We start from the raw sequence: 26556 nt of genomic DNA, 5'->3' as shown, positions 1-26556 counted from the left end.
TGACGTGTATCTCAGAAATTCGACTTTCAACTCAGGATTCTGACCCATATTTCAGTATGCCGAACTGAAATTTAGAATACTGATTTGTTTCTCAGAATTTCGACTTGCACAGCAGAATTCTGACTAGTATCTCAGGTGAATTCCGACTTGAAACTCAAAATTCTGACGTGTACCTCAGAAATTCGACGTGCAACTTAGGATTCTGACCTATATTTCAGCCTGCCAAAGTGGAAGTTAGAATACTAATTTGTTTCTCAGAATTTCTACTTGCAACGCAGAATTCTGACTAGTATCTCAGATGAATTCCGCTTTGAAACTCAGAATTCTGACGTGTGTCTCAGAAATTCGAATTGCACCTTAGAGTTCTGGCTTATATTTCAGAATGCCAAATTGAAAGTTAGAATTCCGACATGCAAGACGGAATTCTGACTAGTATCTCAGAATTTTGATTTGCAACTCAGAATTATGACTTGTATTTCGGAATTTGAGCTTGCAAGTCAAAATTCTGACCTTTATCTCAGAATTTTGGCTTGCAAAAAAGAATTCTGACTTGGTACTCAGAATTCCCAATTGAAAGTCGGAATTATGAATTTAGAAAAACATATTTTTGCTGAGCACTTCAACTCTTTCGTAGTTTTCATTGCAAAATAGATTGAAAAACTGCGTTCTAACGCCCAACTATGATAATCTCGGTCTGGAGAGTTTCCATCCTTGCAAAAAAGTTATCTCTACAACATCCCCAGATTTAATCATAATGTTTATATCGTTCCTACGAAGAAATAGCATATGGAGTCTTGCCTGCCATCATTTCCGTGAATTCAAATAGAAAGATCTTCAAGTGAAATAAAAACTGTAATGTTACGCCACATCCTTCAAATCGGTACCTTTGGACATCGCGAAGTGGAGCGAAAATCATAACATGTAACGGAAGACTGTTTTTGCAAAAGTCTGGAAGATTGATGTTTCAGATCTCAATGGGACACGAGATCAAAGATGTTGGCTTCCTTTGAAGTGTTTTCATATATGAACTTGAAAGAAGGCGCAGGATATCTTTGAAGTCAAAACTCGGTTACTTAGATCTTGCACTTTCTTTGAAACATGTGGTAAGGTGATGGTATTGATGAAGAAATTTTGCGCTGTGCGGAGTGCTACATTTTTTGATGTAGGTACTCGCTCTCTTTCACAGTATCACCCTAATTTTTCATATTATATCATATTCTGATAACAAATACATAATATATCTGTGTCTTTTTGACTTAGGCTACTTTTCCTACTTATTTCATAGTTATTATGGTTTATTATGGTATATCTTGAAAACCGTTCAAGATAAATAAATGTTCATTTTTATTGATTTTCCGAAGAGATTGCATGACTTCTGCAATTTCTATAAAAATTAAGACCGCTCACTAGAGTATCCAACAGAGTAACAGACAAAAAGACAAAAAAATATCAGGGCATGCCATTTGAAAGAATTTGCATTTTTTAAATGTCAGTTTCGAAAAAACGCCGTTTTTTCCGGACCACCTATACAGTGGTTCGAAAAACTGAAGAAAACTCTTCAGGAATCCAATAAAAAAAAACATATATACATCTCGAATGGTTTTCGAGGTATGATCTTTAGTTGAGACAATCATAACCATGAAATTTGTCAGAAAAAGTGGCTTAAGTCAAAAAAGCACAAAGATAAGTTATAAACATTGGGATATTTCGAAATGTAGATTCAGAATATGATATTAAATGGGGTATTCTCTTTGAAAAAGCAGTTTGGCATCGTGTTTCACCTCTTTCGTTCCACACTATAAGGTCAAAAATAATTTCAGCTAATGAGCTAGTTATAGTTGATTCTGCCAAAGTTTGAGTCTTATTCCTATCCCAAAATTTAAAGGAGTTATCGACCGATCGAGCAATGTTGACCCACCCTGTATATTAATCTTAAAAATCTAAATCATAACTGATGAGAAATTGAAAATTATTGGTGGCATAATTTATTCGGTGATGATTTGACAGAAAATTGCTCATATACAGAAAGAAATGTTCGTATCCTTGAGAACCGAAATTTATGAATAAAGTTCAGAGATTTTATTCGTTGGCTGCTGCCAAGGAATGCCGCTTTGTTATAATTTTATTTTCACACTCCAGCCGGCAGCTGTATATCCGATATTTTATTTCGACGATGAAAGTATCAATAACAAAACCTGGCAAAAAACATGAAGATTCAAGTCCTCCGAATATATTATTTGAAAAACAGCGGACCGTGCATAACGACATAACTTACGCATGGTTACTTTTAAATGAAGGAAATTATCACTAAACGTAGAGAGAGAGCTGTATCAGATGCGCTTGGGTGCATGTTTGAAAAAATCCAGCCCCTTTGAAATTCTGCCGCCTTGTAAATGACTGAAATGCTTCCGCTAGGGACGTCAAACGAGTCACGGTCATACAATGTTTGTCAAGGTGGCGGTCGGTTCTTTGAGAACACTTGCCGCTCTTTAAATGACTAGCCATTTGATGGAACACTCGATCTTATGCCCATTCCCAGAGAATTCACACCACACATTTTTATTTTATCTGCAGTTTCCCGAAGATATGCATCCTTTGAAAGCGGCGTTCGTTCCGAGAGATGAAAGAAGTGTCAACTATGGAACTATTCGTATGTTACTTATATAACAAAGATAATGACCATAAACAATGCTAAATTCACACTTTGATGGTGCTGCTCCAAGAAATTAACGCCCAGAAAAAACTTTCGAGGCCAAGTCAGCGCAAAGTTTGATATCAACTTCATGAAGAATGAAGGAGTTTTTATTAGTGCACAAATAAAATCACCCAACAAAAGTACCATTAAATTTCACCCTTCTGAGCAGCATACCCATATTTCAAATTTTTCTTTAACAACAACAACAATAATTCATAAAATTCCTCATTTTCTGATGTAGGAGATCAATTGCAGAAATGTAGAGGCAACAATCGTTGAGTTAAATTCAATTATTGAAAAACCTATCCAGTGCTAGTCTCTTACTTGAGATTACTGCAGTAAAAATCAAAGACAGTTCCTTTTGTTGTAAACATGCTAGTAGAGGTCGATTAGTATTTTGAATTGCGCTCTTTTCGATGTAAATGCTATACAGCGTGTCCCAAATTTGGGAAATGAGGTCATCGATATTTTTCTGAATGATTCCTAATTTTTTTTTTTTGATAGGAAAATTAAGGAATCTGATTGAGCTCAATGGAATAATTCAGGCAATTTAAAATGAATTAAGGGCAAAATCTGTGATTTTGGGAAAACCTGATCTTTTCAAGTTTCGCGTTTGTGGACCTTCGTTCAAATGACAAATTTTCTCGAAATAATAATATATATAATCTCATTTTTCAGGACCAGCATTCAACAAAACAACTTGTGTAAGAAAGATATATGCAATTTGAAGTGCGAAATGAGCAATAGAAACAATTTTCAAACGATTCATGTAAGAACACCGGACAAAATTGAGTATGTGGAAAAGGTTCCTAACGAACTCCAGTGTCAAAGTGATTCCTTTGGTAAACAGAACAAGTTCAAATAGATTAAAAGATCAAAGAGAACAACTATTTTTAGTGCTGTATCAAGAAGCCTACTCATTTTTTGGCTTCAGATCTGAGAATTTGAAAACAATATTCGTAGTGGTCCATTTCTCACTTTGATTCGAGTTAATGTACAGAAATACCGTTACTAATGGCTTTAATTCCTATAACTTTGTTCTCGTTGTTACGCTGTGACAAATTCGACTGGATGAGTTGTTTCGTAAGTGCGTTTAATCGGAAACATTCATGTTTTGCTGGGGATAAACGAAAAACGTTGCAAATTTTCCACAGTTGATGAAATCATGAGCGATATTTGACAGCAAGTCCTCCCAAATAACTTTGAAATATCTGGAATGCTAAAAGGAATACTTACATCTTTCGTTATTTTACCATGGCCGTCGAAATCGTAAAGGGTGAAGGAAAATTCCTGCTTCTCCTGTCTTGAAGGATCACTATTGTCCATGGAAACATCGCAAATTAGTTCCTGGAAAAAAAGAAAAAATACTCGATTATTAAGGAAAATAATTTAATAACATAATCATGTCCGAATGCCATGAAATTTCCAGTAAATTATCAAATATTGCGATGACAGTTATTATTTAAGATAATGAGCCTTTAGAATTAAGCCCGGAAAAATAATGATCACTCTGAATTTTTTCAGTTAAGATCTTCCACAAAAATTAGCAACCAGGCCTTTCTTGGCTTCAAGCAGCAAATTTTCATTTTGCGAGAGCTTAGGTTAGTTTTAAGGGATGATAACCACTAAAAACACGACTAAAACAACAATTTGACCGATGGCCTCATTTTTTTGTTTAGACTAATAGCATACCGAGAGCTTCAACGAAATATCTATCCCTTTTAAATTCACCAACGAAAAATTTTCCAATTTTTAACACCTCCATATCTCAAAAGGTGTGAGCCATGTTTATCAATCATAGTTCTAAATTTTTTCGTCAAAGCTTACTTTCACTGCCCATCTAACAGCTTGACCAGTAAACCACCGTTTAGGCTAGAAATTAACCGTTAATATCAACGTTGTCGAACATAGCCTTCGCAACAGTAGGAACACCACTCTTATGAGATTGGCAATAATTAATTTCATGCCTCCCATAGGTCAAAATTATTCAATATCATCAATTTATTCTCTTGTCGTGACTGTCGGCGTTCGAAGACCGACAAAGGGCCAATTAGTTTTGCAACTTCTACATTATTACAACGTTTTTTTTCTCGAGCAGCGTACCGTTGGCTCGTGGAATACACTGCCGCACAAAAAGTGTGCGATGATTTGTATCTGGCACACATTGAGGGAATTTAATCCAGATAAAATTCACACAAACCAATGCCGATTGACTGAATTATTATTTTAGGGATTTCATAAACTTGGTCAGCAAAAAGCAAATATCCAAAAATCTCGAACAGAATACAGTTCCCCACAACATACACTGTCGAACAAAAAGTGTTTTTCATGTGAGTTTGAGGTGATTTGAAAATGTCCCAAATTAAGCTAGCACAATCAGTAAAATAAACAAAAATAAGACCAGCAAGCAGATATAACTTGATACAATTTAATAATGTAAAAAAAGGTAGATGAACAAAAATTTAAATGAACATGAAGTTTAGACAAATTCGTGAAGGCATGGCTGTAGGTATTTTTCTTTGAAAAAGTGTCTTCGATACGAATGTAAGATGATTTGTATATGGCACACATTCAGGGAATTTAATCTACATAAAATTCTCACAAACCAATGCAGGTTGACTGTGTTAGTATTTTTGGGTTTACATAACCTTTGTCAGCAAAAAGCAAATATCCAAAAATCTAGAGCAGAATACCGTTGCCCACAACATACACTGTCGCACAAAAAGTGTTTTTCATGTGAGTTTGAGGAGATTTGAATATGTCCCAAATTGAGCTAGCACAATCAGTAAAATAAACGAAAATAAGACCAGCAAGCAGACATAACTTGATACAATTTAATAATGTTAAAAAAGGTAGATGAACAAAAATTTAAATGAACATGAAATTTAGACAAATTCGTGAAGGCATGGCTGTAGGTATTTTTCTTTGAAAAAGTGTCTTCGATACGAATGTAAAATGATTTGTATATGGCACACATTCAGGGAATTTAATCTACATAAAATTCTCACAAACCAATGCAGGTTGACTATGTTATTATTTTTGGGATTACATAACCTTTGTCAGCAAAAAGCAAATATCCAAAAAAAAATCTCGAGCAGAATACCGTTGCCCACAACATACACTGTTGCACAAAAAGTGTTTTTCATGTGAGTTTGAGGTGATTTGAATATGTCCCAAATTGAGCTAGCACAATCAGTAAAATAAACGAAAATAAGACCAGCAAGCAGACATAACTTGATACAATTTAATAATGTTAAAAAAGGTAGATGAACAAAAATTTAAATGAACATGAAATTTAGACAAATTCGTGAAGGCATGGCTGTAGGTATTTTTCTTTGAAAAAGTGTCTTCGATGCGAGTGTAAGATGATTTGTATCTGGCACACATTGAGGGAATTTAATCTACATAAAATTCTCACAAACCAATGCAGGTTGACTGTGTTATTATTTTTGGGATTACATAACCTTGGTCAGCAAAAAGCAAATATCCAAAAATCTCGAGCGAATACAGTTCCCCACAACATACACTGTCGCACAAAAAGTGTTTTTCATGTGAGTTTGAGGTGATTTGAATATGTCCCAAATTGAGCTAGCACAATCAGTAAAATAAACAAAAATTGTAAGACCATCAAGCAGATATAACTAAATACAATTTAATAATGTAAAAAAAAGGTAGATGCACAAAATTTAAATCAGCATCAGACAAATTTGTGAAGGTATGGCTGTAGGTTCATTTTTATTTGATTATTTTTGGTGGAAAATTCTTGAAATGGATGAGGTATCGGTGCAAAGCCTACTTCAAATTTTTTTTCCGGAAAATTGTGGAAAACAATTTTTTTTTCAAATGTGAAACCTATGGTTGCTTAACCCAATTAACTAAATTTTTTATGATATATCCTTGAAAACCACATATCAATAGGAGGTCTGTGCCGAGAGAAAAAATGTCATTTAGATTTGAATGGGGTGTAACTCCCTCTTAAGCTGGAAAGTCACATCAAATCTTGGATTCATTTTACCTTAGAGCAAAACATTATTGGTTTAGAACTCCTTTAATACCCCACCTTTTTCCAAGAAACATTGTCCACTCATAATTTGGACAGTGGAAAAAAAACACAGGATGATACATCATACAACCCCTCAGTAATTCGCTCATTCCTGGGGCACATCTGACCCTCAACTTTCCGGAATTTAATCGACGTAATTTTTTTCGTTCCTGGTCATAATGAGATGGGAAGTTTCCAATTTTGAAGGTATAGAAGAAGCAGATGCACGCTTTCTATAGGGCGCTGCCGTTCATAATGAAAAGCAAGATTTAACTGATGGGGGTTGGTTTTTTGATCGTCCTTCGGCTATTCCCAGAAACGATTACAACCGACTCTGTAAGCCCCATGTGGCTTTTATTCCCTCCACACATAATTGTTTATGCCGAATGTTGGTGCTCCGAAGGTTCGAGGGGCGTACTCTCAGATTTTTATGGATCATTTTCCATGAAAAGATCCATAGGCTTTGTGGAATTCTGAGAAACGGATATCGGGCATCGCTGTGGGAAAGCGATGGTGGATAGTAAGTGGTTTATAGAGAATTCTTATTGATGATTTTGACGACCGATCAACATTTTATGGTAATTAGTGGCTTATAAAAGGAACACCCAGTAGACATCTGCATGTTCCAATAATTATGGTTCGTTTTTCCCATTTTTGAACTTTAGGAATCCAGCACAAGTCTTCTGCAGACTTACATAGGGTGAGTCTTCAACTTTTACATATATTTTAACAGTAGATTCTTAAAATTGAAAACACTTTCTCCTTAACCTTTTTTTCAGGCTAGATAAAAAGATATAGCGATTTTTTCTATAATGGAAGAAGAGAATTCCCTCCAGAATAACAACTTAAATCTAGGACACTACACATCCAGCTTAAATGCCCAATTTTTCAAATTTCACGGATATTTTGTATTTTTGAATATCAAATTAATAGAAACGGCTTTTTTCAAAATGGTCAAATATTCATTAGATAGCGTCCAACTTGGTACGTAATGGTCATAATGAGAAAACTAGAAGACGTGGGTGATTTCTTGTCTTCGAAAAAGATTCATCAAATAAATGAGAAACTATATTCCGAAATTCATTCCATTCGATAAAACCGTTTGTGAGATGGAACTAAAAATAATTTTTTTATGGTTTTTCAACAGCCTGTATTTTTTAAACCAAGCCGATTCGGGAAAAATGGTGAAAAAAGTGTCTATTTGACAAGAATCTACTGTTGAAATATTTGTACGAGTCAAAGACTCACCCTGTATGTTCAGATCATGTTTGAATTACTGGTATTATTATGGTATGAAATGGTGATAATGAAGAAATTGGCTGATGTGGGTAGAATTTTGTGTTCGGAAAAGATTAATCAGATTAATAAAAAACTATTTTCCGAAAATTATTCCATTCGATGAAATCGTTTGTGAGTTATAACTCAAAATTAATTTTTTTATTGATTTTCAACAGCCTGTATCTTTTCCACATAGCCGAATTATAAAAAATTATAAAGAGAAAAAGTGTTTCTTTTGACTCCAGGAATCTTCTGTTCAAATAAACGTTCAATTCAAAGACTTGTAGTTTTATTCATCAAAAATGTGAAAAAGGCGCTAACGTGTATGATCACCTTTGATGATGCACAGGGTGGCAGATGGACGGATCGAGTAGATGAAATAATTCGTGGGTGGTCATCATTTATTTGTACTACAGTTTCACGAACGCGTCGTGATATTTTAGGGGTTGAAATATAATTATTCCAGATGATACAAAAATGACAATGAAGAAAGATGAATCTTCATGTTATAGTTTTTTCTGTTTTATGAAGAAAGGAGTTGATCTTTGAAAGCTAAGCTACAAACATCTGCACCAAATATTTCATTTCATTATTATAAATGTATGGTTACACTGGTTACAGTGTGCAGTTCATTGGAAAGAAACTACTTCAAATATCAACAATCATTTACTGATTTGTGATAACAGTAGGTGTTCTATTAACTCTGCATCCACAAAATATTAGTTACTGCATTCCTTGAAGCAAATAAGTAATTTATTTGTGTGCATACTGAAAACAGGCTACTGAAAAAAAAAGTCACATTTCAGAAATCTATTGATCTGTCTATGTAGATGAAATAGAAGTTCATCTCGAGCTTTCACTTCAAACGTAAATTATTGCAAAGAAATACACAATATTCTCAAAATTACGAAAAATAAGAAGTGGCGAGAAGAAACATTAGAAGAATTCATATATATTGAGTACATATATCCTCCACGAAATCAAAGAATCACACAGACTATATTCAAAAGACAACAAGAACTTATAGCTGATTATGCTACTTTTTGTACTTCAGTAATGGGAAATTCAAACAAAACCACATTCCTGGTGGTTATTTTCTATTCAGTTGCCTTAGATACCTAGAATTCAGTCCCACCCTTTCTCGGAAATTCGGACGAACACCCTCTGCTCACAAACATTAGGTACCCTAGGATTTTGGGCGGCTTCTTGGAAGAGCCATAAAGAAATGGTTCAATAAGTTTGAGGAATTGTATGTATACGTACCAATGACATACAGGCCTCATGGTGGGTCTTTCAAATTTAGCACTTTTTTTGGCATATACAGGGTGTACAATTTGAGAAGTGCTTCCTTGACTAGAAATAGTATGGGTCTTTCATATAACTTTTTTTTGAACTGCCTTTGCTTAGATTCAGCCTCCTAAAGATGGCAACAGAAAAGCAATTTCCAGAAAACTGACCGAAAATAAATTGAGCTGACTCTATTGGGAGCAAGAAGGTTATAAAAAAATTGGTGGTTTTACACTTCAATGTCAACTGATATCCGCCTACTAGGTAAATGCAAGTTCGAAAATAATCCCAGCCTATACGACACACGCTAAGTACCTGTTGATAATTGTTTTTCTCGAAAACCGTTACTTTTAGCAAGAAATTACAAGAGATCTTTTTTGTTTAAAATAAATCAAAGCATCAAGAATTAATATTTCAATGGTATAATATGAATAGGGAAAAAGTTTCTTGCGAAACAAATTTTAAGGGTGGCTTTTTGGAGTTGCAATCAGAGGGAAACACCATCAAACTATTTTTTTGTTGCCTTCTCGCTCCCACAGGGTATCTGATCAACTTAATTTCTGTCAGTTTTCTGGCTTCTAAGGAAAATATTGAAGGTGCTATCTTTAGGGAGCTACATCTTAGCAGCGACTGCTCAAAAAGAAAAAAAACACATGAAGGACCCACACTATTTCTTGATAATGAATCACCCCTTATATTTTTCGAAATTACTCATTCACACTCTATATATCAGGGACGAATACTCACTCAAAAATTGTAATGAAGTAATTAGGGTGGAAATATTTCAATTTTCCTCTCGTATTTATAAAAAAAAAGGTTCTAAACTGATATTCAATTTTCTAACGCTAACATGACATGATTGAATCTAGTAGGGGACCTTGAATCCATGTTGCCAATCTTTCATTATTGAAAGATATATATCGTTATCATAATGCCTTCCTCAGGTGGGTGAGTGTTGAAATAGTTTGATCAATAGGCAAGCACTAGGAAGTCTCAATTATCTCCTAGCGCCATCTATAAGGTAACTACCTAATTCAATTCTCCGAAAAAAGATGGCGACAAGTATCCATATGCCCAATAAATGAACAGAATGGGTTTCGGGACCAATATCAGAGCCGATCACTGTGTAACCTAAATCCGACTCTGTGAACTGGAAATAATCACTGAATGAGCTAGTAAACGTGTGGGTATCGAATAGGGTTCCCACATTCTGAAATATAAATCGCCATTCAAGATAAGTCGGCATAATGAAGTTCTTCAATCAAAGAAGCCGCTCATTTGAATTTATAAAAATAACCAATATAATTGCCGTTTTCAACAGTAAATAACAGTGTGGTGGGGTCTTTACCGTGGATCCTGTCCATTAAAGAGTGTGTGTGGATTGATTGAATAGGGAACACTAGCCATTCCAATCAACTTGCTCCACGATATATACGAAACAAACTAATAAAAATTTATTGTCACATAATGTTCTGACATTTTATGTTGTTAAGGCTTCTTGAGTTCCCCCAAATGTTGGTGATGCAGATTCACTAATTTTTTCATTAATACCAAATGAGAAAAAGGCGAAATAAAACTAAGATTAATGAATAAAAAAAAATCACTACACAGAGGCGAAGACTTGGGGTATAATGAAACATTGTATGAAATTTGCTGCATTTCTAACTAGGTAATTATAGTCAAACTCGCATAGACGATAGAGATCAACCAATTTCTCACAAAACTCCAAGGTCAGTTGCTTTTAATGAATCAACAAATCATTATGGTCCACTGGTCCAGAGCAGATGTTGCTAAAATTATGCATTTTCAGCCTGAAGTGGTCCAAATTAATGTTCGTAACGTTGCTTATCATGGCACGGATACATTTCTAACCAAATGTAATCTGATATCCGAAAAATCAGAGCTATAAAAGTATCTGATATTTGCTGACAATGGCAGATTCTTAATTGGACAGACTGAGTTGTTGGTTATAATTTCAACATTCGATGGTTTCTTCATGGCAGTATAATTAGCCTATTTTTATCAACTGAAAGGGCCTTGGGATGTAGAGGGTCTTAAAATTCTGAAAACATTTTCATCCCCAACATGACAACTATTATTTAGTACTTGAAAATTCATATTTTCTGTAGGTAAGTGTTCACTTTTTTGTATAAAATGCTCGAACAGGTCAATTTTCATTTTAAATTACGAAACTTTTCTTGTATAATTGAAGAATTTATTATGCACCCTCTACGACAGATGGAAGGTAGTTTTTTAAATACCAACCTCCAGGTTTTGTGCCAGAAATCCATAGATCTTTTTGATAAGGTTTTCGTCAACCTTTTTTCTATAGGGATGGACGAATTTCCAACTAATTTTATGTATTCTGAGGTCCATGACATACACTTTGATGTTTTTGAAGTGCTATCGAAAACATTCCTTTTTCGTAAATCATACTTACAGAAATGAAAATATAATTGATACGTTATTTATTGAGTGTCTTTCAAAGAATGTTTCCATGTGAAAAAAAATTAAAAATTGGAATTCAAAGGGTTTAACCAGTTCATCCCTATAATAAAGAAGGGCTCATAGAAAAAGTCCATGAATGACAAAAGCATCCTATGCAATAAAAGGTCCATCCATTTCTGGCACAAAAAATTAGGGTTGCCATTTAAAAAAACTCAACTACCCACCAACCCTCGTAGAGGTTGCGTTTTGAACTTCTCAATTATACATGAAAAGTTCCGTAATTTCAAACAAAAGTTGTCCTGCTCGAGCATTTTACTACAAAATTGTTAATACCAAAGATATAAATTGTATGTGCTACTTTTTCCTTACTCCATATTGGAGCACAAACAAAAATTTTAAGGGGTTCTTTGAATATTTTTTCGGAATCTCATTGGAAATGAACCAAATGTGTTGATTAATAAAATCTTTAAAATGTGCGTATGTATGGTATTCTATTTCTATCTTGCTACTGTTTCGGAAGAATTTTACAAAAGGAGCTATTTTGGGAGAAAAACAAATAAATTTTCACCAAGAAATTCACTAGTACAAAAAGAATGTTGTATTTGCCGATAAAAATTGTTTGTAATCTGAAAATTAACCATTATTTGCTATATAAATAGTTGATTTTATGAGTTGGGAAGAAATACCGCTCATTTTATTTACAATAATTCATTCATCCCCATATTTTCAAACTATGGGAGAAAATCCATTCTGTGGGAATATTATATTAAATGGAAGAATCATTGCTTTCGTAAGGTTACCTTCAACAACCCACAAGGGGAGTTTTTTTTCGTGCTAGACTCCAATAGCAAAAGCAAAAAGTTTTGCTGAACGTGAAAGAGGAAATTTATTATAAAAAATCTTCATGGTCGACAGATTCAAATTTTCCTTAGACAATAACAAATTGTGAGATTGAGGGGCTTAAAGAGGCCATTATTTAATTTTCCCATTGAACCATCTCAACATTCTCACTATTTCATAACTTTATCGCACTCACCTCTAATTTTATACGTCGAGGAGACTCTGTTTTTGGGGTAGGCTCCTCATCTACTGATGTTGATCTTGAGCTTCTTCTACTCAGCCTCTCCTGACATGGGGTAGATAGATTTCTTATCCTTTCGAAGTTCTCGTCTTCAGAATCATATCTACCTAGAAGCTCTTCGGTGTCAGATACTTTCACATCCCCACAATCACCTGAAAGATTGAATGGAATTTAGTCACCCCATAGTCCATAGCAAGATAATTCAGAAACACTGTCTTTTAGTTTGACCCTCAATATTCAAAACTCTAATAGTGTAGGGGGATTTTCAATAAATCATTATTGCCATAAAGAAAAACATCACATAACATGTAACAAATTTAAAAGCTAAGTATTCGTCGACAGATACACCTTCATTTGAACATAGTGGATTAACGAAATGAAAAAACTAAACATAAATGTCCAATATGCCGCCATCGATATTTTGGGAAAAAATTCCTTTCGGAGTGAGCAAGATGTTGTAAAAATTCTTTCCGCTTCAAGAGGCTATTACCACAGCTGATTGCCTTTCGGTGAACCTTGTGGAGATGTGGTCATTTTTCTAGTTCTCAGAACTCTCAACAATAGAGCAGCAGAGAAAACGAGCTATGGCGATGTTTACCTGTTATACAGAATGGCATCATAAAATTTGATCTATCTGCACCGAATATACGAATATAAAATCAGACTGGCAGGCGATCCGATCGTGGCAAACGACATTTCACCATTAAAAACCTACTTAAACCGTCACAAAAACGTGAATTTGATGGAATTCGAACGATTTAAATGGCCGGACTAATGGATTGAACTATTTCAGGGTCACTATGAAAATAAATCTGGTTTCAGAATGAATTAATGTGAAATTTTGTGTCGGGTAAAAATTTCAGGTGAACCGATTTTGGGATTTTCGATACAAAAATTTTTGTTCCATGAAAATAATGGCATAATTTGTATGATACTCTCAAATGATATTAAAAATTCAAGAAATGAGTGATAAAGATAGATTTAAATGAAGATGAACGAAGACTTTGTTGTAAAATTCATTTGGGCTCTTTATTAACAAGATAAGGTCTTGGGGAGGTTAAGATTCGTCTAGGCAACTACGGAATATACAAAGTGAGCCATTGAAAACGAAACAGCGCTCTGTAGGTCCTCATTATTACTGAATTATATAAAAACGCGCAGACACGTCAATTTTTGATTCCAGTGGGACAACTTTTAAGTTCAAATTCAAAACCGTATCTTTTCAACCCTTAGTGTAATAACCCAAACCCCTATATTTTGAATAGTAAAGATGGGATAAGTGATGCCTCATTTGAAAGGCCTTCCTATTCCGAGTTCAGCATATTTTTTTTTTGCATTCAATCCATTCGTTTTTCAGATATTCAAATTTGAAGTTTGTACAGAATTGGCCATTTCGTTGAACATGCTGTGTGAATCAATGAAATTTTCACTAATTTATTATATGGTTTTGACGATAACTGTTAACTGTCATTTACCAGAAAATGATAATATTACTGTCTGTTTCTTTTATTATCAATGAGGTAAAAATAGTTTATTCATTGTCAGAAAGAATTGAAATAATTCCTTTATTTTTCAAAGATAACCAGTGCGGTAACATATTCACCATCGAATTTGCAGAATACAAGAATGAAAATTCGATTTATTTACACAGCCAAATCAACGTTGTTTGAAATTTAAATGTGAATATTTCGAATATGAAGGGATTGAATAAAATTAAATATGCTTAACTCAGAATAGAAAGGCCTTTCAAATGAGGTATTCTTTCTGTCTTCCCTATTCAAAATATAGGGGTTGGGGTTTTAATACTAAGGATTGCCTACTCTGTATATACATATAAGCATCTACTGGCACCCGACAATAAAGAAAAAATTATGTTTGGAAAATTATTGAAGCCTGTAAAAACAGAAAAATTACTTCATAGCATAATTTTTCAGGTTCATTCTTTTGATGAAATTAATGTCCTTTGAATTTTATCTTAGGTATTCTGGATGTAAGAAATTCTTATTGACCTGTAACCAGAAAACAGAAATATTGTCCTATTTTTTCCCAATTCACAGTGGCAATTGGGAGAAATTCAAGATAGAAATCGTCGGAACATAAATTATTCCATGAAAAACATTACTGCATGAACTAATGGGATGAACAGATGAAAGTGATGTCCACAAATAAAATTATAATGACAAACCAATGCAATTCCCGCGTTTTAGAGTTTAGAATCTGAGGTAGAATGTTTCCAGCCATTATTCTCCATTATCTAACTGTATTGGCGTGAATTTTTCTTGTAATACTCAAACATTTTGAATACTGAAATTTGGTGTTTGCGATAAATATATATTTTCCCATTTATAAATTTCAAGATTATTTAAGTGCTATACATGCAGTTTCCGAATCTTTTTTGATTTGGGTTGTGAATTTCTATATTGTTTTTTTCTATTTTGGATGAAATTTTCTGGTAACTTGGGGAAGATTCCTTGGATTTTCTTCTTCTCCAAAGAAAGGATCAATTTTTGCAGTGCGAGATGCCCTTAAATATGAAATATTCCAGCTTATTTTGTAAACAGTTTTTATCTCTTACAATCCACTACACTCACGGGGAGACAGGTTTTTATACAGGGGTTTTTTCCTTAGCTCTTTTTATACGCAAAATTGTATGGTACCCCGTTACGCTAATCTCTGCTAAAACTGTACCTCATACACTTGATATAATTATTGTTTGATGTTAAAAATTGTTATGCTCTTTATCGAAGAATATATATACGGTTGTCCAAACTTAGTGAATCGAACGTCACATCTAGAGTAGACTAAATACATATAATACCATCGAATGACACCAACATTAGTTCAGCGAAAATGTACCGTTTCCAAAATAATCGAATTTTATGAAAATACCTAAAATTGCCGATTTTCGAACTATATTTTTAATCACAGGGCTAATTTGTGATTAAGGATAGTGTTTCTTGCCTATATTGATAATCGATTATTGTATTAACACTATCAATTAAAATTATTCTAAATAATTAAACGAAAACCTCAATAAATTTAAACAATTTTTTCTACATAATTTTTATTACTCAGGATGAGCTCCCTCTAGTGAGAAAAATCATGATAAAATTTAAAAAAATCATAAAAAACTTTCATGGTTTTTGTTACTCAGAATGAACCCCCTCTTGTTAAAAAAAAATCATGAAAAAATTTCCCCCTAGAGAGGGTTTATTTTGAGTAATAAAAAATATGTAGAAAAAAAATTGATTTAATTTACATTTACTGAGGTTTTCGATTAATTACTTGGAATAATTTTAATAAGGGATGATAATAAAATAATCTGGTATCAATATGAGCTAATGTCGCTATCCTGCAATCATGAGAAAGATTTTTTTAAATTCAACTCCTAAAAATCGCGTAAAAAGTGTTATTCTTGGGTCTGGGTTAAATTTTGATTCGAAAAAAGTGTATTATTCCTCCCTAAACTAACTCGCTAAAGATGAGAATTTGGTTTTTAAAATTTCAAGAAAAAGAACATTACCTGCCAAAGATTTGAATTTGTTCTTATAAATTCTATCGAATAGTTTTCTCGTCAATTCGAACATGACTACGAAATAAATCCTAATCCTAGTATCACCAAAAACGACAATGCAAACAACTTTCTTACTTCACTAGAACTGAACTCGGACTCGAGATAGAGAAACTTCGATGAAGATGCAGATCGGACATCGATCAAATGCCGGTCCAACAAATTTGCCCCAGCTAGCACGAGACCATCAAGAACTGTTATATAACTGACGTATATCTTGGGCCCGTTTTCGGCACGTCCAAACGCAAGGACAGAAACCTATGGAAGAACTATCTGAGAATTCGTCGAAGAATATAAAACTATAAACAAACGTATGGGAGAACGGACCGTCGCATCGGCCAAAGGAACGAAATAAGAATTATGACCAAGGAAGCATAAAGAGAGACCAACTGGGGCCCTTCGCAGAGAAGAAGACTTAATAGAGGCCACAAAAGAATGATTGCTAAACAGAAAATTTTCTCGGAACGGGGCTATACAAAAAGCAAGTTTGTCGGACGAGATGACAGGGACCGTACGACCTCTGAGAATCAGAAAATGCCGACAATATGGTCGGCACACAGGGGCGGATTTGTTACTAGTTATATATTGACTAAATGTGGTCAACCGAAAATTATACCAGAAATGATGGATTGCTGGTATAAGCAAAAATATTACATCCTTTAACATCCAGTTTTTTTCTTCATCAGAAACATACATATAATATTTTCCTACATATACAGGGTGAGTCTGTGACTCGTACGAATATTTTAACAGTAGCTTCTTGAGGTCAAAAGAAACACTTTTGTCCTTTACCATTTTTTCCGAATCGGCTCGGTTTAAAAGATACAGGCTGTTGAAAATTCATATAAAATGTTATTTTTAGTTCTATCTCACAAACGTTTCTATCGAATGAAATGAATTTCGGAATGTAGTTTTTCATCTATTTGATGAATCTTTTTAGAACACAAGATATCACCCACATCTTCCAGTTTTCTCATCATGACCACTACGTACCATTAAAATACCAAAAATCAAAGAACCCAACTCTTGAAACTAAGTTGGACGCTAGCTAATGAATATTTGAACGTTTTGTAAAATAAAAGTATTCCTAATATTTTCTCGTATAATGCGCCGTTTTAGGGTAATTTGATGTTTAAAAATAAAAAATATCTGTGAAATTCGAAAAATTGGGTACTTCGACCGAATGCAACTCATTAAAAGATCCGCAGATGAAGTGTCACAGATTTAGCTAATTCTAAAGTTAATTTTTCTCATTCAGGGGTGGCACAACTTGTTATGAAAATGGCTATATCTATTTATAATCGCCGAATCGGAAAAAATGGTATAGGAAAAAAGTGTTTCTTTTGACCTCAAGAATCTACTGTTGAAATATCTGCACGAGCCAAAGACTCACCATGTATACTGGCCATTGAAAACGAAACAGCGGCTAGCGGCTCTGTAGGTCGGCAAAACAGAATTATATAAAAACAATTCGACAAATCGATTTTTGATTCCAGGAGCAGAACTTCTAAGATCAAATTCAAAACCGTATCGCTTCAACCCTCAGTGTTACAACCCCAACCCCTAAATTTTGAATAGGGATGATGGGGTAAATAATACCTCATTTGAAAGACCTTCCTATTCTGAGTTCAGCATATTTGATTTCTTTCCATAAATCTATTCGTTTTCGAAATATACTGATTTAAATTTTTAAAAACGTTGGCTTCCATTCAAGCTGTGTAAATCAATCGAATTTTCATTCATTAATTCTGCAATTTCAATTATAAATCTGATGTATGATTCCCACGCTGATAGTTTTTGAAAAATAAAGAAACTTCATCTATTCTTTCTGCCTATTTTTACCTTTATTGTCAATAAAACGAAAAAACATTAATATTTTGATATCTAGTGTAAAACAGTTAACCATGATCGTCGAAAACATAGAATAAATTAGTGATAATTTGATTCGCACAGCATGTTTAACGAAATGACCAATTGCATACAAAATTTAAATATCTTGAAAACGAATGGACTGAATGACACAAAATTAAGTATGCTGAACTCTGAATAAAAAGACCTTTCAAATGAGGTATCACTTACCCCATATTCCCAATCAAAAATATAAGGGTTGGGGTTGTAACACTAAGGGTTGAAGCGGTACGGTTTTGAATATGATCTCAAAAGTTGCCCGACTGGAATCAAAAATTGACGTGTCCGAGCATTTTTATATATCTCGATTCTGCTGACCTACCGAGCTGCTGTTTTGTTTTCAAAAGCCCACTCTGTATATTCCGTATCATTTCTGTGATGTATTCCTATTCTTTTACTTGTAGTATAGCTCGTAATTTCTTTTTTCGTTAATTTTTTACACACTTTATATCATTGTTTCACGTCATGAAGCTCCATAATTGTTGTAGAGCCCTGAAGATGAAAAATTGAATTCCGAAACGGACTGACGTAACAATTACCTGTTTTATGATCCTTACACCATAACAGTCCATCATTTCCTTGTATTGATTAATCCAACAAAAATTCTCGGAATTTCAATGATATAAAACAATCATTTCACTTCAATTTGGTCATAAACATTCAACCAATGATTCCTCCTAGAATCTATTCCAGCTGAACCCAAAACAATATAGCATGAATTCAGCTCGATTTATTTTCGAGTTATGGAATGAATCCTTTCACTTTCTGGCTTCAATCCACTCATTATGAAGGTTATGAATTAGGGAATATAACATGAGAACTTCCGAAACTGTATGAATTGGGGACACGCGAAACTGGTACTGTTTCGATAATAATAGAAAACTTTTAACTACATCACTCAAGCTGAAGTAGTACTGTTTAAGAATCTTTACTCTATATCTTCTGGATGTTCCATAATTAAATAATGATTTGAATTTAGGTCTGCAAACGCTCAAAGGCACAAACACTGGGTGTTGGAAGTTGAAATTCAACCAAAATTTTTCCTCCAATATCTCTAAAATCATTAATTTTTTTTCATTTTGATTCAGGCCAAATTAACGTAGCATTATGAATATCCAAGCCTAGAAAAAGTCGCACAGACTTAGGTTTACATTATATCCCATATTATTCTGATGAAGAAATTGTTCAAAGGATCATCCCATAATATTTCAATGGTGGTGTGTATCTGAGCAGTGGTTTTTGAGCGCTTTCAATTATGTTTAGAGTCATGTTTGAAACTCAATGTTTTACAAGAATTTGGATTTCAAACTTTGTAAAATTTTTTCTAATTTATCTTCTGTAATCAGTAGAACACTGATCGTTCACAGTGGTAACAGTTCAGTCTAAAATCAAATTACCTACGCAAAGGTAAGAGTTCCTAATCAGTTTTTAAAAATAATCTACCCATAATAATGTTCTTTCAGAAATGTTAGAGACACTACCATTTCAAGTTAGAAAGAATTAATTGGAGTGAATAACTCAGAAAAATAAACAACATAAAGTTAAAAACGTCAAGAGAAACTATGTTAGATACATAAGTTGCAATTTTTGAAATAAAATTCTTCCTTTTTTCTACTTGCAATTGAATCTCGTATTCTAAACTCTTTATTCAAAACGTAGAGTAAGGAAAACTAAAGATTTAGTGATTTCGAAGTGAAAAACGAATGTCTAAACCAAGCATTTTTTAAAGACAGTAAACTAGCAGTGGGGGCAGTAACCAGTGATAGTCAATGTTGTTTATTTTATACCATTTGAGTACTTGAGCTTCTGGGTTCCGCGTTGACAGAAGATAATTCCATGTTGAAACCAATAATAGAAAATTACATTTGATAGGTCATCTTATCAGTTTCATTCATTAATAAAATGGATTCCCACTGAATAATATCTAACAATGATAAATTTTATGTTGGACAACCAGAACCTATTCGCAGAATTTCACAATCGGTCTATTAGGTTAATGAATGGAAATAATTAATTGGGCATATCGATGTTTATTCGAAAAAATCCTCGAATGATTAGTTATCAATGAACAAGCACGATTGAATGTAGCTATCTGTTGAGAAGCAATTTTTCTCATCTTACAAGGTACAGAAATATCAAGCAATGGCGATATAAATCTGCATATACATAGGTTTAAACACTGTACTTCGAAGGACTGAATGAGAACTACACCAGCACCAGATAATAAAAGAATATTGAATGTTCAGGACGAAACTCATACGAAAATTGGTTGTTTTTTGCTTATTCACATTTAAATTGAATTCCAGGTAATGGAGCTGGCAAATAGTGTAAGTAAAATATTACGCATGTGCAACCAAACTGGACTTAGAAAGAAGCATGCGTATAACTGAGACAAACATTCACATTGACTGCACCTTATTATCTCTTTGCAGTTTTCACCAGAATGATATCTTTCATTCTTTTGAGACTTACGTATAGAACATCGGTGTGGCAAACATGTCAGGGTGCTTTGTTTATACAATGTCTGAACTCTACATTCAATACTCGGGTGGTCACAAATTTGTTGACATAAGCCTGTGACATTAGATAACCTCAAAGCCAGGAATCCAAATGTGTTAAATCGCGAGCCAATTAAAGTTACCAAACTGGGAGATGACATAACAGCAATACACCGAAGGCAATAATTTATCAAAAAACATCAACAGATCTTGAATCACCTTCCAATATTTAACAGACCGATTGTGTTTTCTACAGTTTGCAACAAGAAATGGCGCAATTATAATTTTTTTCAAAAAATATAAGCCAATAATATTTTATGCAAACAAAATCTACCTTTATCATCAATGGTTATGGCAAATAGGGTAGGAAAAGTGAGACCGATGACGTTTTTTCAATAACAACTATGTTACAGTTGTCAGGGTATGGATAAAAATATTGAATTTTTCTTGACTTGGTTTGTGAATAACTATCAAAGGAAAAATTCGTATGAAACTTGTGGACAAGGGGCTGAAATTAAACCGAATCAGACCCTGTCTCAATGTGTTTGAATCGGCCTACGGCTTCGTATACAGCGGCTGTGATGCTTTGCCTTGGGCCCACTATTCTTTTTGAAATCACAGGTTTCCTGACTTACAATTAGGGTTGTGAGTTGCCACCTCTCATACAACTTTTAATTTTAATATGTTAATATCTTCACTTTGTTTACCGCACTTCTTACATATGAAAATGTTTATAAAATGACCACCAACAGGGGGACTAGGTAAACACACCAATTTCAAGATGAATGTAGATTCGATGTAGACAGAAAAAATCTGTACCCAGATTTTGTATGGGTTCATCATAACTTCAGGGTAAAATCGATACGCGTTTATTTAAAATAATGAACTTTGAGATGCTGATTGACTGATTGAATTTGGCACGAATCTGGTAACAATCCCTCGTATACCTACATAAGAATAGTGCATTTCTGGAATTCAACAGAAAATATTAATTTTCTTGAATTATCTTTTTTTATGTTAGCCATCATGGTCAAACAAAAATTATTCTTTGTTGTGATTAGATAAACACCATTACAGTATGTCTTTTGAAATCAATAGAAAAACCTATTTTGTGTATTTTATACAAGGTGAATCGGAAATCTCAAGCAATATTTTTAGGGATGACCACTCTTTAAGGGTACTTTAACCCTTCCAAAGTGGGTGAAGATGTATACCGAGCCCAGGAAAATCCTTCATAACTTCCGAAATGGGTACCATAATAGCTTCAAATATTGGTTATTACTTGAAAATACCAAGGGACTTTATTTGCTTATGCATGGCTCTTTGATTCTTCTGAGGGTAGTTTTCAGAGGATGAGTAACTCGTTTCTGAATATATGTTTTTCGCCCATTATACATATCTTCGAGGGTTTTTTTCGAAAAAACGAACTGTTTTCGAGTAACATCACAAAAGTCAACAAAATTTCTGACTAGTACCTCTGAATTAGAATTGCACTGTTCAAGATTTTTGTTCACCTTGCTTGAGTTGAATTCTTTATGGAAGAGGAACATATTTATGTATTTCAAACTCAAAATACTCGAAAACGGTTAATTTGGTTGATTCAGTTAGAGTACTTATTTTTAAGACAGATAGGCATTTTGGCTCAAGCAGTCTTCATTTTTATTGAAACATTTCAGGCCCAAAATGTTTTAATAAGAATAAGAATAAGAATAAACTTTATTGATCCCGTTAGACAATACAGTATAGGACAAGTCAATCATTACAATGAAAAATAGAAAACAAATTATTAGTGGTCACAAGACCAAGATAACAGTGAAAAATCACACAAATATTCACTTACTGAATAGTAGGCTTTGCATAACAGTAATTTCTTTATGGTTCTCTTGAATTGAATTATTTTAAGATCTTTAAATTTTCTTGGTAAGTGATTGTATATTCGTATACTCTGGTATAGAGGCGAGCGTTCAAACCTTGATATTCTATGCTTGGGTATAAGCAGTACATCCCCTTTCCTTGTCGAATATTGATGACAACTTGACAGCTTCGTGAAAGATCCTTCGTTGGACTTTACATGAAGGAGGCATCTGTATATGTACAAGGATGCAACTGTCATGACCCCATGTGTTATGAAAAGAGGTTTACAGGAGACTCGTGGAGGTATCCTAAAGATAATTCTCAGTATTCTCTTCTGGCACACAAGAATTCTGTCCAAGTCAGATGCACTACCCCAGATAAGGATATTGTATGACAAATGTGGGTAGGCAAGACAATAATAAACATCCAGGAGGGATTGGAGAGGAAATAGGTTTTTGATTTTGTTGAGGGCGTAGTAGGCACTATTAAGTTTTTTACATATCTTTTCTACATGATCATTCCAGCGTAAAAATTTATCAATCTGAATTCCAAGAAATCTAGTAGACTCATCTGGGGAAAGAGATAGATTCTTATATGTCACCGCCTGATTTCCACCCATATCCTTCAGGCTAAAATGTAAGCACACAGTCTTATCAACATTCACCACTAGGCCATTTCTGCTGCACCAAGATACAAACATATCTAGTAAAGCAGAAATTCCAGCCGCTAGCTCCTCAAAGCTCCTTGCCGCAATCAAAAAAGACGAGTCGTCTGCAAAAAGCGCAACTACAAGTGCGATGATGTGTTCAGGTAGGTCATTTATGAACAAAATGAATAATAGGGGACCCAGGACGGAGCCCTGGGGAACTCCCATGTCAAGCATATATTTCTCAGAATCGGCACCATCGACTCTAACCATCATACTGCGTTCCATCAAATAACTTTCCAACCAATCAAGAAATATACCCCTAAATCCAAGATTGTAAAACTTGCTCAGCATGAAAGTAAAACGTAAGGAATCAAAAGCCCTTGACAGATCGAAAAACAGACCAGCCACGAAGAACCCATCGTCCAGTTTCTCATAGACGGTCTGCACGAATGAAAAGGCAGCAGTCTCAGTAGAACGGCCAGGCCTGAAGCCATGCTGGGAACCGGTGATCACATTAAACCTATTCAAGAAACTCAGCATTCTGTTCAAAACTATTCTCTCAAAAATCTTAGAGAAACAACTCAGAAGGGATATAGGACGATAGTTTGAGATGCTGTGTGGATCTCCCTTCTTAAAAATGGGCACAACTATACATTCTTTCAAAATGGACGGAAATCTTCCAGAAGAGATTGAAAGATTCAGCAGGTACGCGAATTGTTCGGAAATAGAATCGCCGACCGCTTTTAGGGTTCTTGAAGATATACAATCAATACCTGTGCTTTTTTTGTTTTTCAACAATTTGATGTTATCAGCTACCTCATGTTTTGTTACAGGATAAAAATAGAAACTTACATCTAGCATTTTTGAAGTTGTACATGAAATAGATAAAGTATTTCTGAAATATCTAGCTAGCATTTCAGATGTTACAGTTGAATAATATTCACCAAATGAGTTTGCTAACTCTGCAGGGTTAGTACATAAATTTCCATTCAAAAGCAGATTTATTCTTCTCTGTTCTTTATTTTTATTACCGATTTCTTTATATACTAGGTTCCAAGTTGTTTTGTTTCTTTGACAAGAGTTATTCAGTATGTTTACGTAATATCTTCTTTTAGTAGTTTGTAGCAACTGATTGTAGTCTGATTTAGCGGTTTTATACATTGTCAAGGATTCTACAGATTTCACGTTCGAATGAAGCCAATAGATATTTTTCAAATGAAGGCTAGCTGATTTTATCTCTGGGGTTAACCAAGGCTTAGAAACATTATTTCTTACAATTCTTTTTAAAGGGCAACAATCAGCAAAAGCATTTTTAATGATCTTTACAAATTCATCAAAGCAATAATCTACGTTAGAATTTACATAAATATTAGTGAAGCTTGTATTTTTAATCTGATTATTAAGTTTATCTAAATTACTTTGAGTAATTTCCCTCACATAGCACACCCTGTCAGCAGAACTGATAGATCTAACATTTTTCATCGTATAGGAGTAGATCAATGAAATTATCCTATGATCAGCAAGATGAGCCTCGAAAACATTAGTCTTACATAACGTTAAATCTACATCTGTCAAAATATAATCTAGCAGAGAAGAAGAAGTTCTGCCAGAAGCATCAGTGAATATTCGTGTTGGTTCAAATGATGTTATACCTAAATTGAAGCACTGCATGAAGTCGCCGAATAGAGAGTCATTGACATCCACATTCAAATCTCCGCACACAAATAGTGATCTGGATTGATCCGCGCACTCTTGGACCACGTTAGTGAGTTTCTCAAAGAATAATTTGAGATTGGCTTTGGGTGATCTATAGACACTAATAACACAGACCTTCAGGTCGTCACTTGAAATCTTCACTGCACAGGCCTCACAATTCATCTCTTCCGAAAGATTAGAGACACTAATTCCAGATGTTTGAATGGAATCCCTGACATATATGGCAGATCCACCACCCCTTTGTGAAGAACGGCAAAAATATGAGACTAGCATATAACCAGGAAGCATCATGAGTTCAATATTCTCTTTCAGACACCAGTGTTCGGCCACACTCACAATGTCTGGTTTCATCGAATCAAGTAATAATTCCATATTTAGTAACTTATTTGCAAGACTTCGGACATTCAATTGCATTATTTTCAATTTAGAAGTTTGATGATTATTTTCCGCGATTCGACTGGAGTGGGTGGAATTTGCTAAATTGTGCTCTGATCCCGACGACGCCTCAGAAAAAACTTATTAACAGTTACTCCCTGCGGCCAGAGCGCGGGATCCATAATTTTTTCCAGATATTGAGTGGGAAAAGTAAGTTTGAAAGAAGCATAGATGTCTGGTTGCTTTGAATTCAATGCCTCACACTTAAGATCAGTGACAAACTGATCAAGAAATTTGCAGATATCCTCAGTTGAAGTTGACGGGCTCAGTCTTGAGACATGCACATAAGATAAGATTTTTTTAGGTGCACTTATAAGAGCAGTCGATTCTGAGGAACCAACGATAGGTTTACTGCTCCTTTTTTGTCCTCGAATAGTCAGAGAAGGATTGACCTTCTTTTCCTTGTTTCTTCTCTTTGATTCGACCAATGTCCACCCTGTAGGCTCATTAATTGTGGATTGGGAAGAACTTGCAGCAGTACTTTCATTTATAACAATTGTTTCATGATCAGCTGAAATCTCACCTTGTTTATTATCACCGATGGATCCAGGATCAGCGAAAGTAACTCGGTCAATAGTCTTCACCGAATCGACTCCCGAACGCGGGCGCCGATGCATAGCAGACCCCGATGTAGTAGAATTCTCCGTCTTATCCTTATCAAGGGGATTCCACGCAGCCGTTATTTGTTTGTCTTTTTTAAGGCGGCCGATTTCTTCCAATAATGAATTCATTTTCGCGTTTTGCGTAACAATCATTTCTTTCAATGTTTCTATTTCGTTGTGCAGAGGAATAATAGCCTCTTTGACGGCTTGACGTATTATAGAATCCAATTCTTGATTATATGCAGGAAATTTGTTCAGTTTACATTTCGAACAAATCCATTCGTTTAAGCGTCCTTTTTCGCGCATTTCTACTAGATTTTCGATCGAAATTTTCACACACTTAGTATGAAAGCAACCTTCACACACTTTGCAAACAATTGTTTCATCGTATCTATCGATTTTACTCGAACATTCGGAGCAACCGATACCTCGTACTCGCGACATGTCGGATGTATATCCGATATCCGGATGTATATCCGAAATGGAGTGATC

At 34.4% G+C, this 26556-nt stretch overlaps 1 protein-coding gene across 1 annotated transcript in view; it reads right to left on the bottom strand.

Annotated features, from left to right (window-relative positions):
• LOC123321856 (protein naked cuticle homolog) overlaps window positions 1-26556 on the bottom strand; it is a 43817-nt gene that overhangs the window by 3698 nt on the left and 13563 nt on the right. Inside the window, exons 2-3 of the mRNA XM_044909635.1 lie at window positions 12787-12983; window positions 3932-4042 (exon numbers count right to left, since the gene is read on the bottom strand). Coding sequence (XP_044765570.1) covers window positions 3932-4042; window positions 12787-12983 — 308 coding nt within the window. The remainder of the gene's footprint in view (window positions 1-3931; window positions 4043-12786; window positions 12984-26556) is intronic.

Source organism: Coccinella septempunctata, chromosome X, assembly GCF_907165205.1.
Source record: "Coccinella septempunctata chromosome X, icCocSept1.1, whole genome shotgun sequence".
Classification (NCBI taxonomy): domain Eukaryota; kingdom Metazoa; phylum Arthropoda; class Insecta; order Coleoptera; family Coccinellidae; genus Coccinella; species Coccinella septempunctata.
This window is presented reverse-complemented; position numbering and strand designations above follow the sequence as displayed.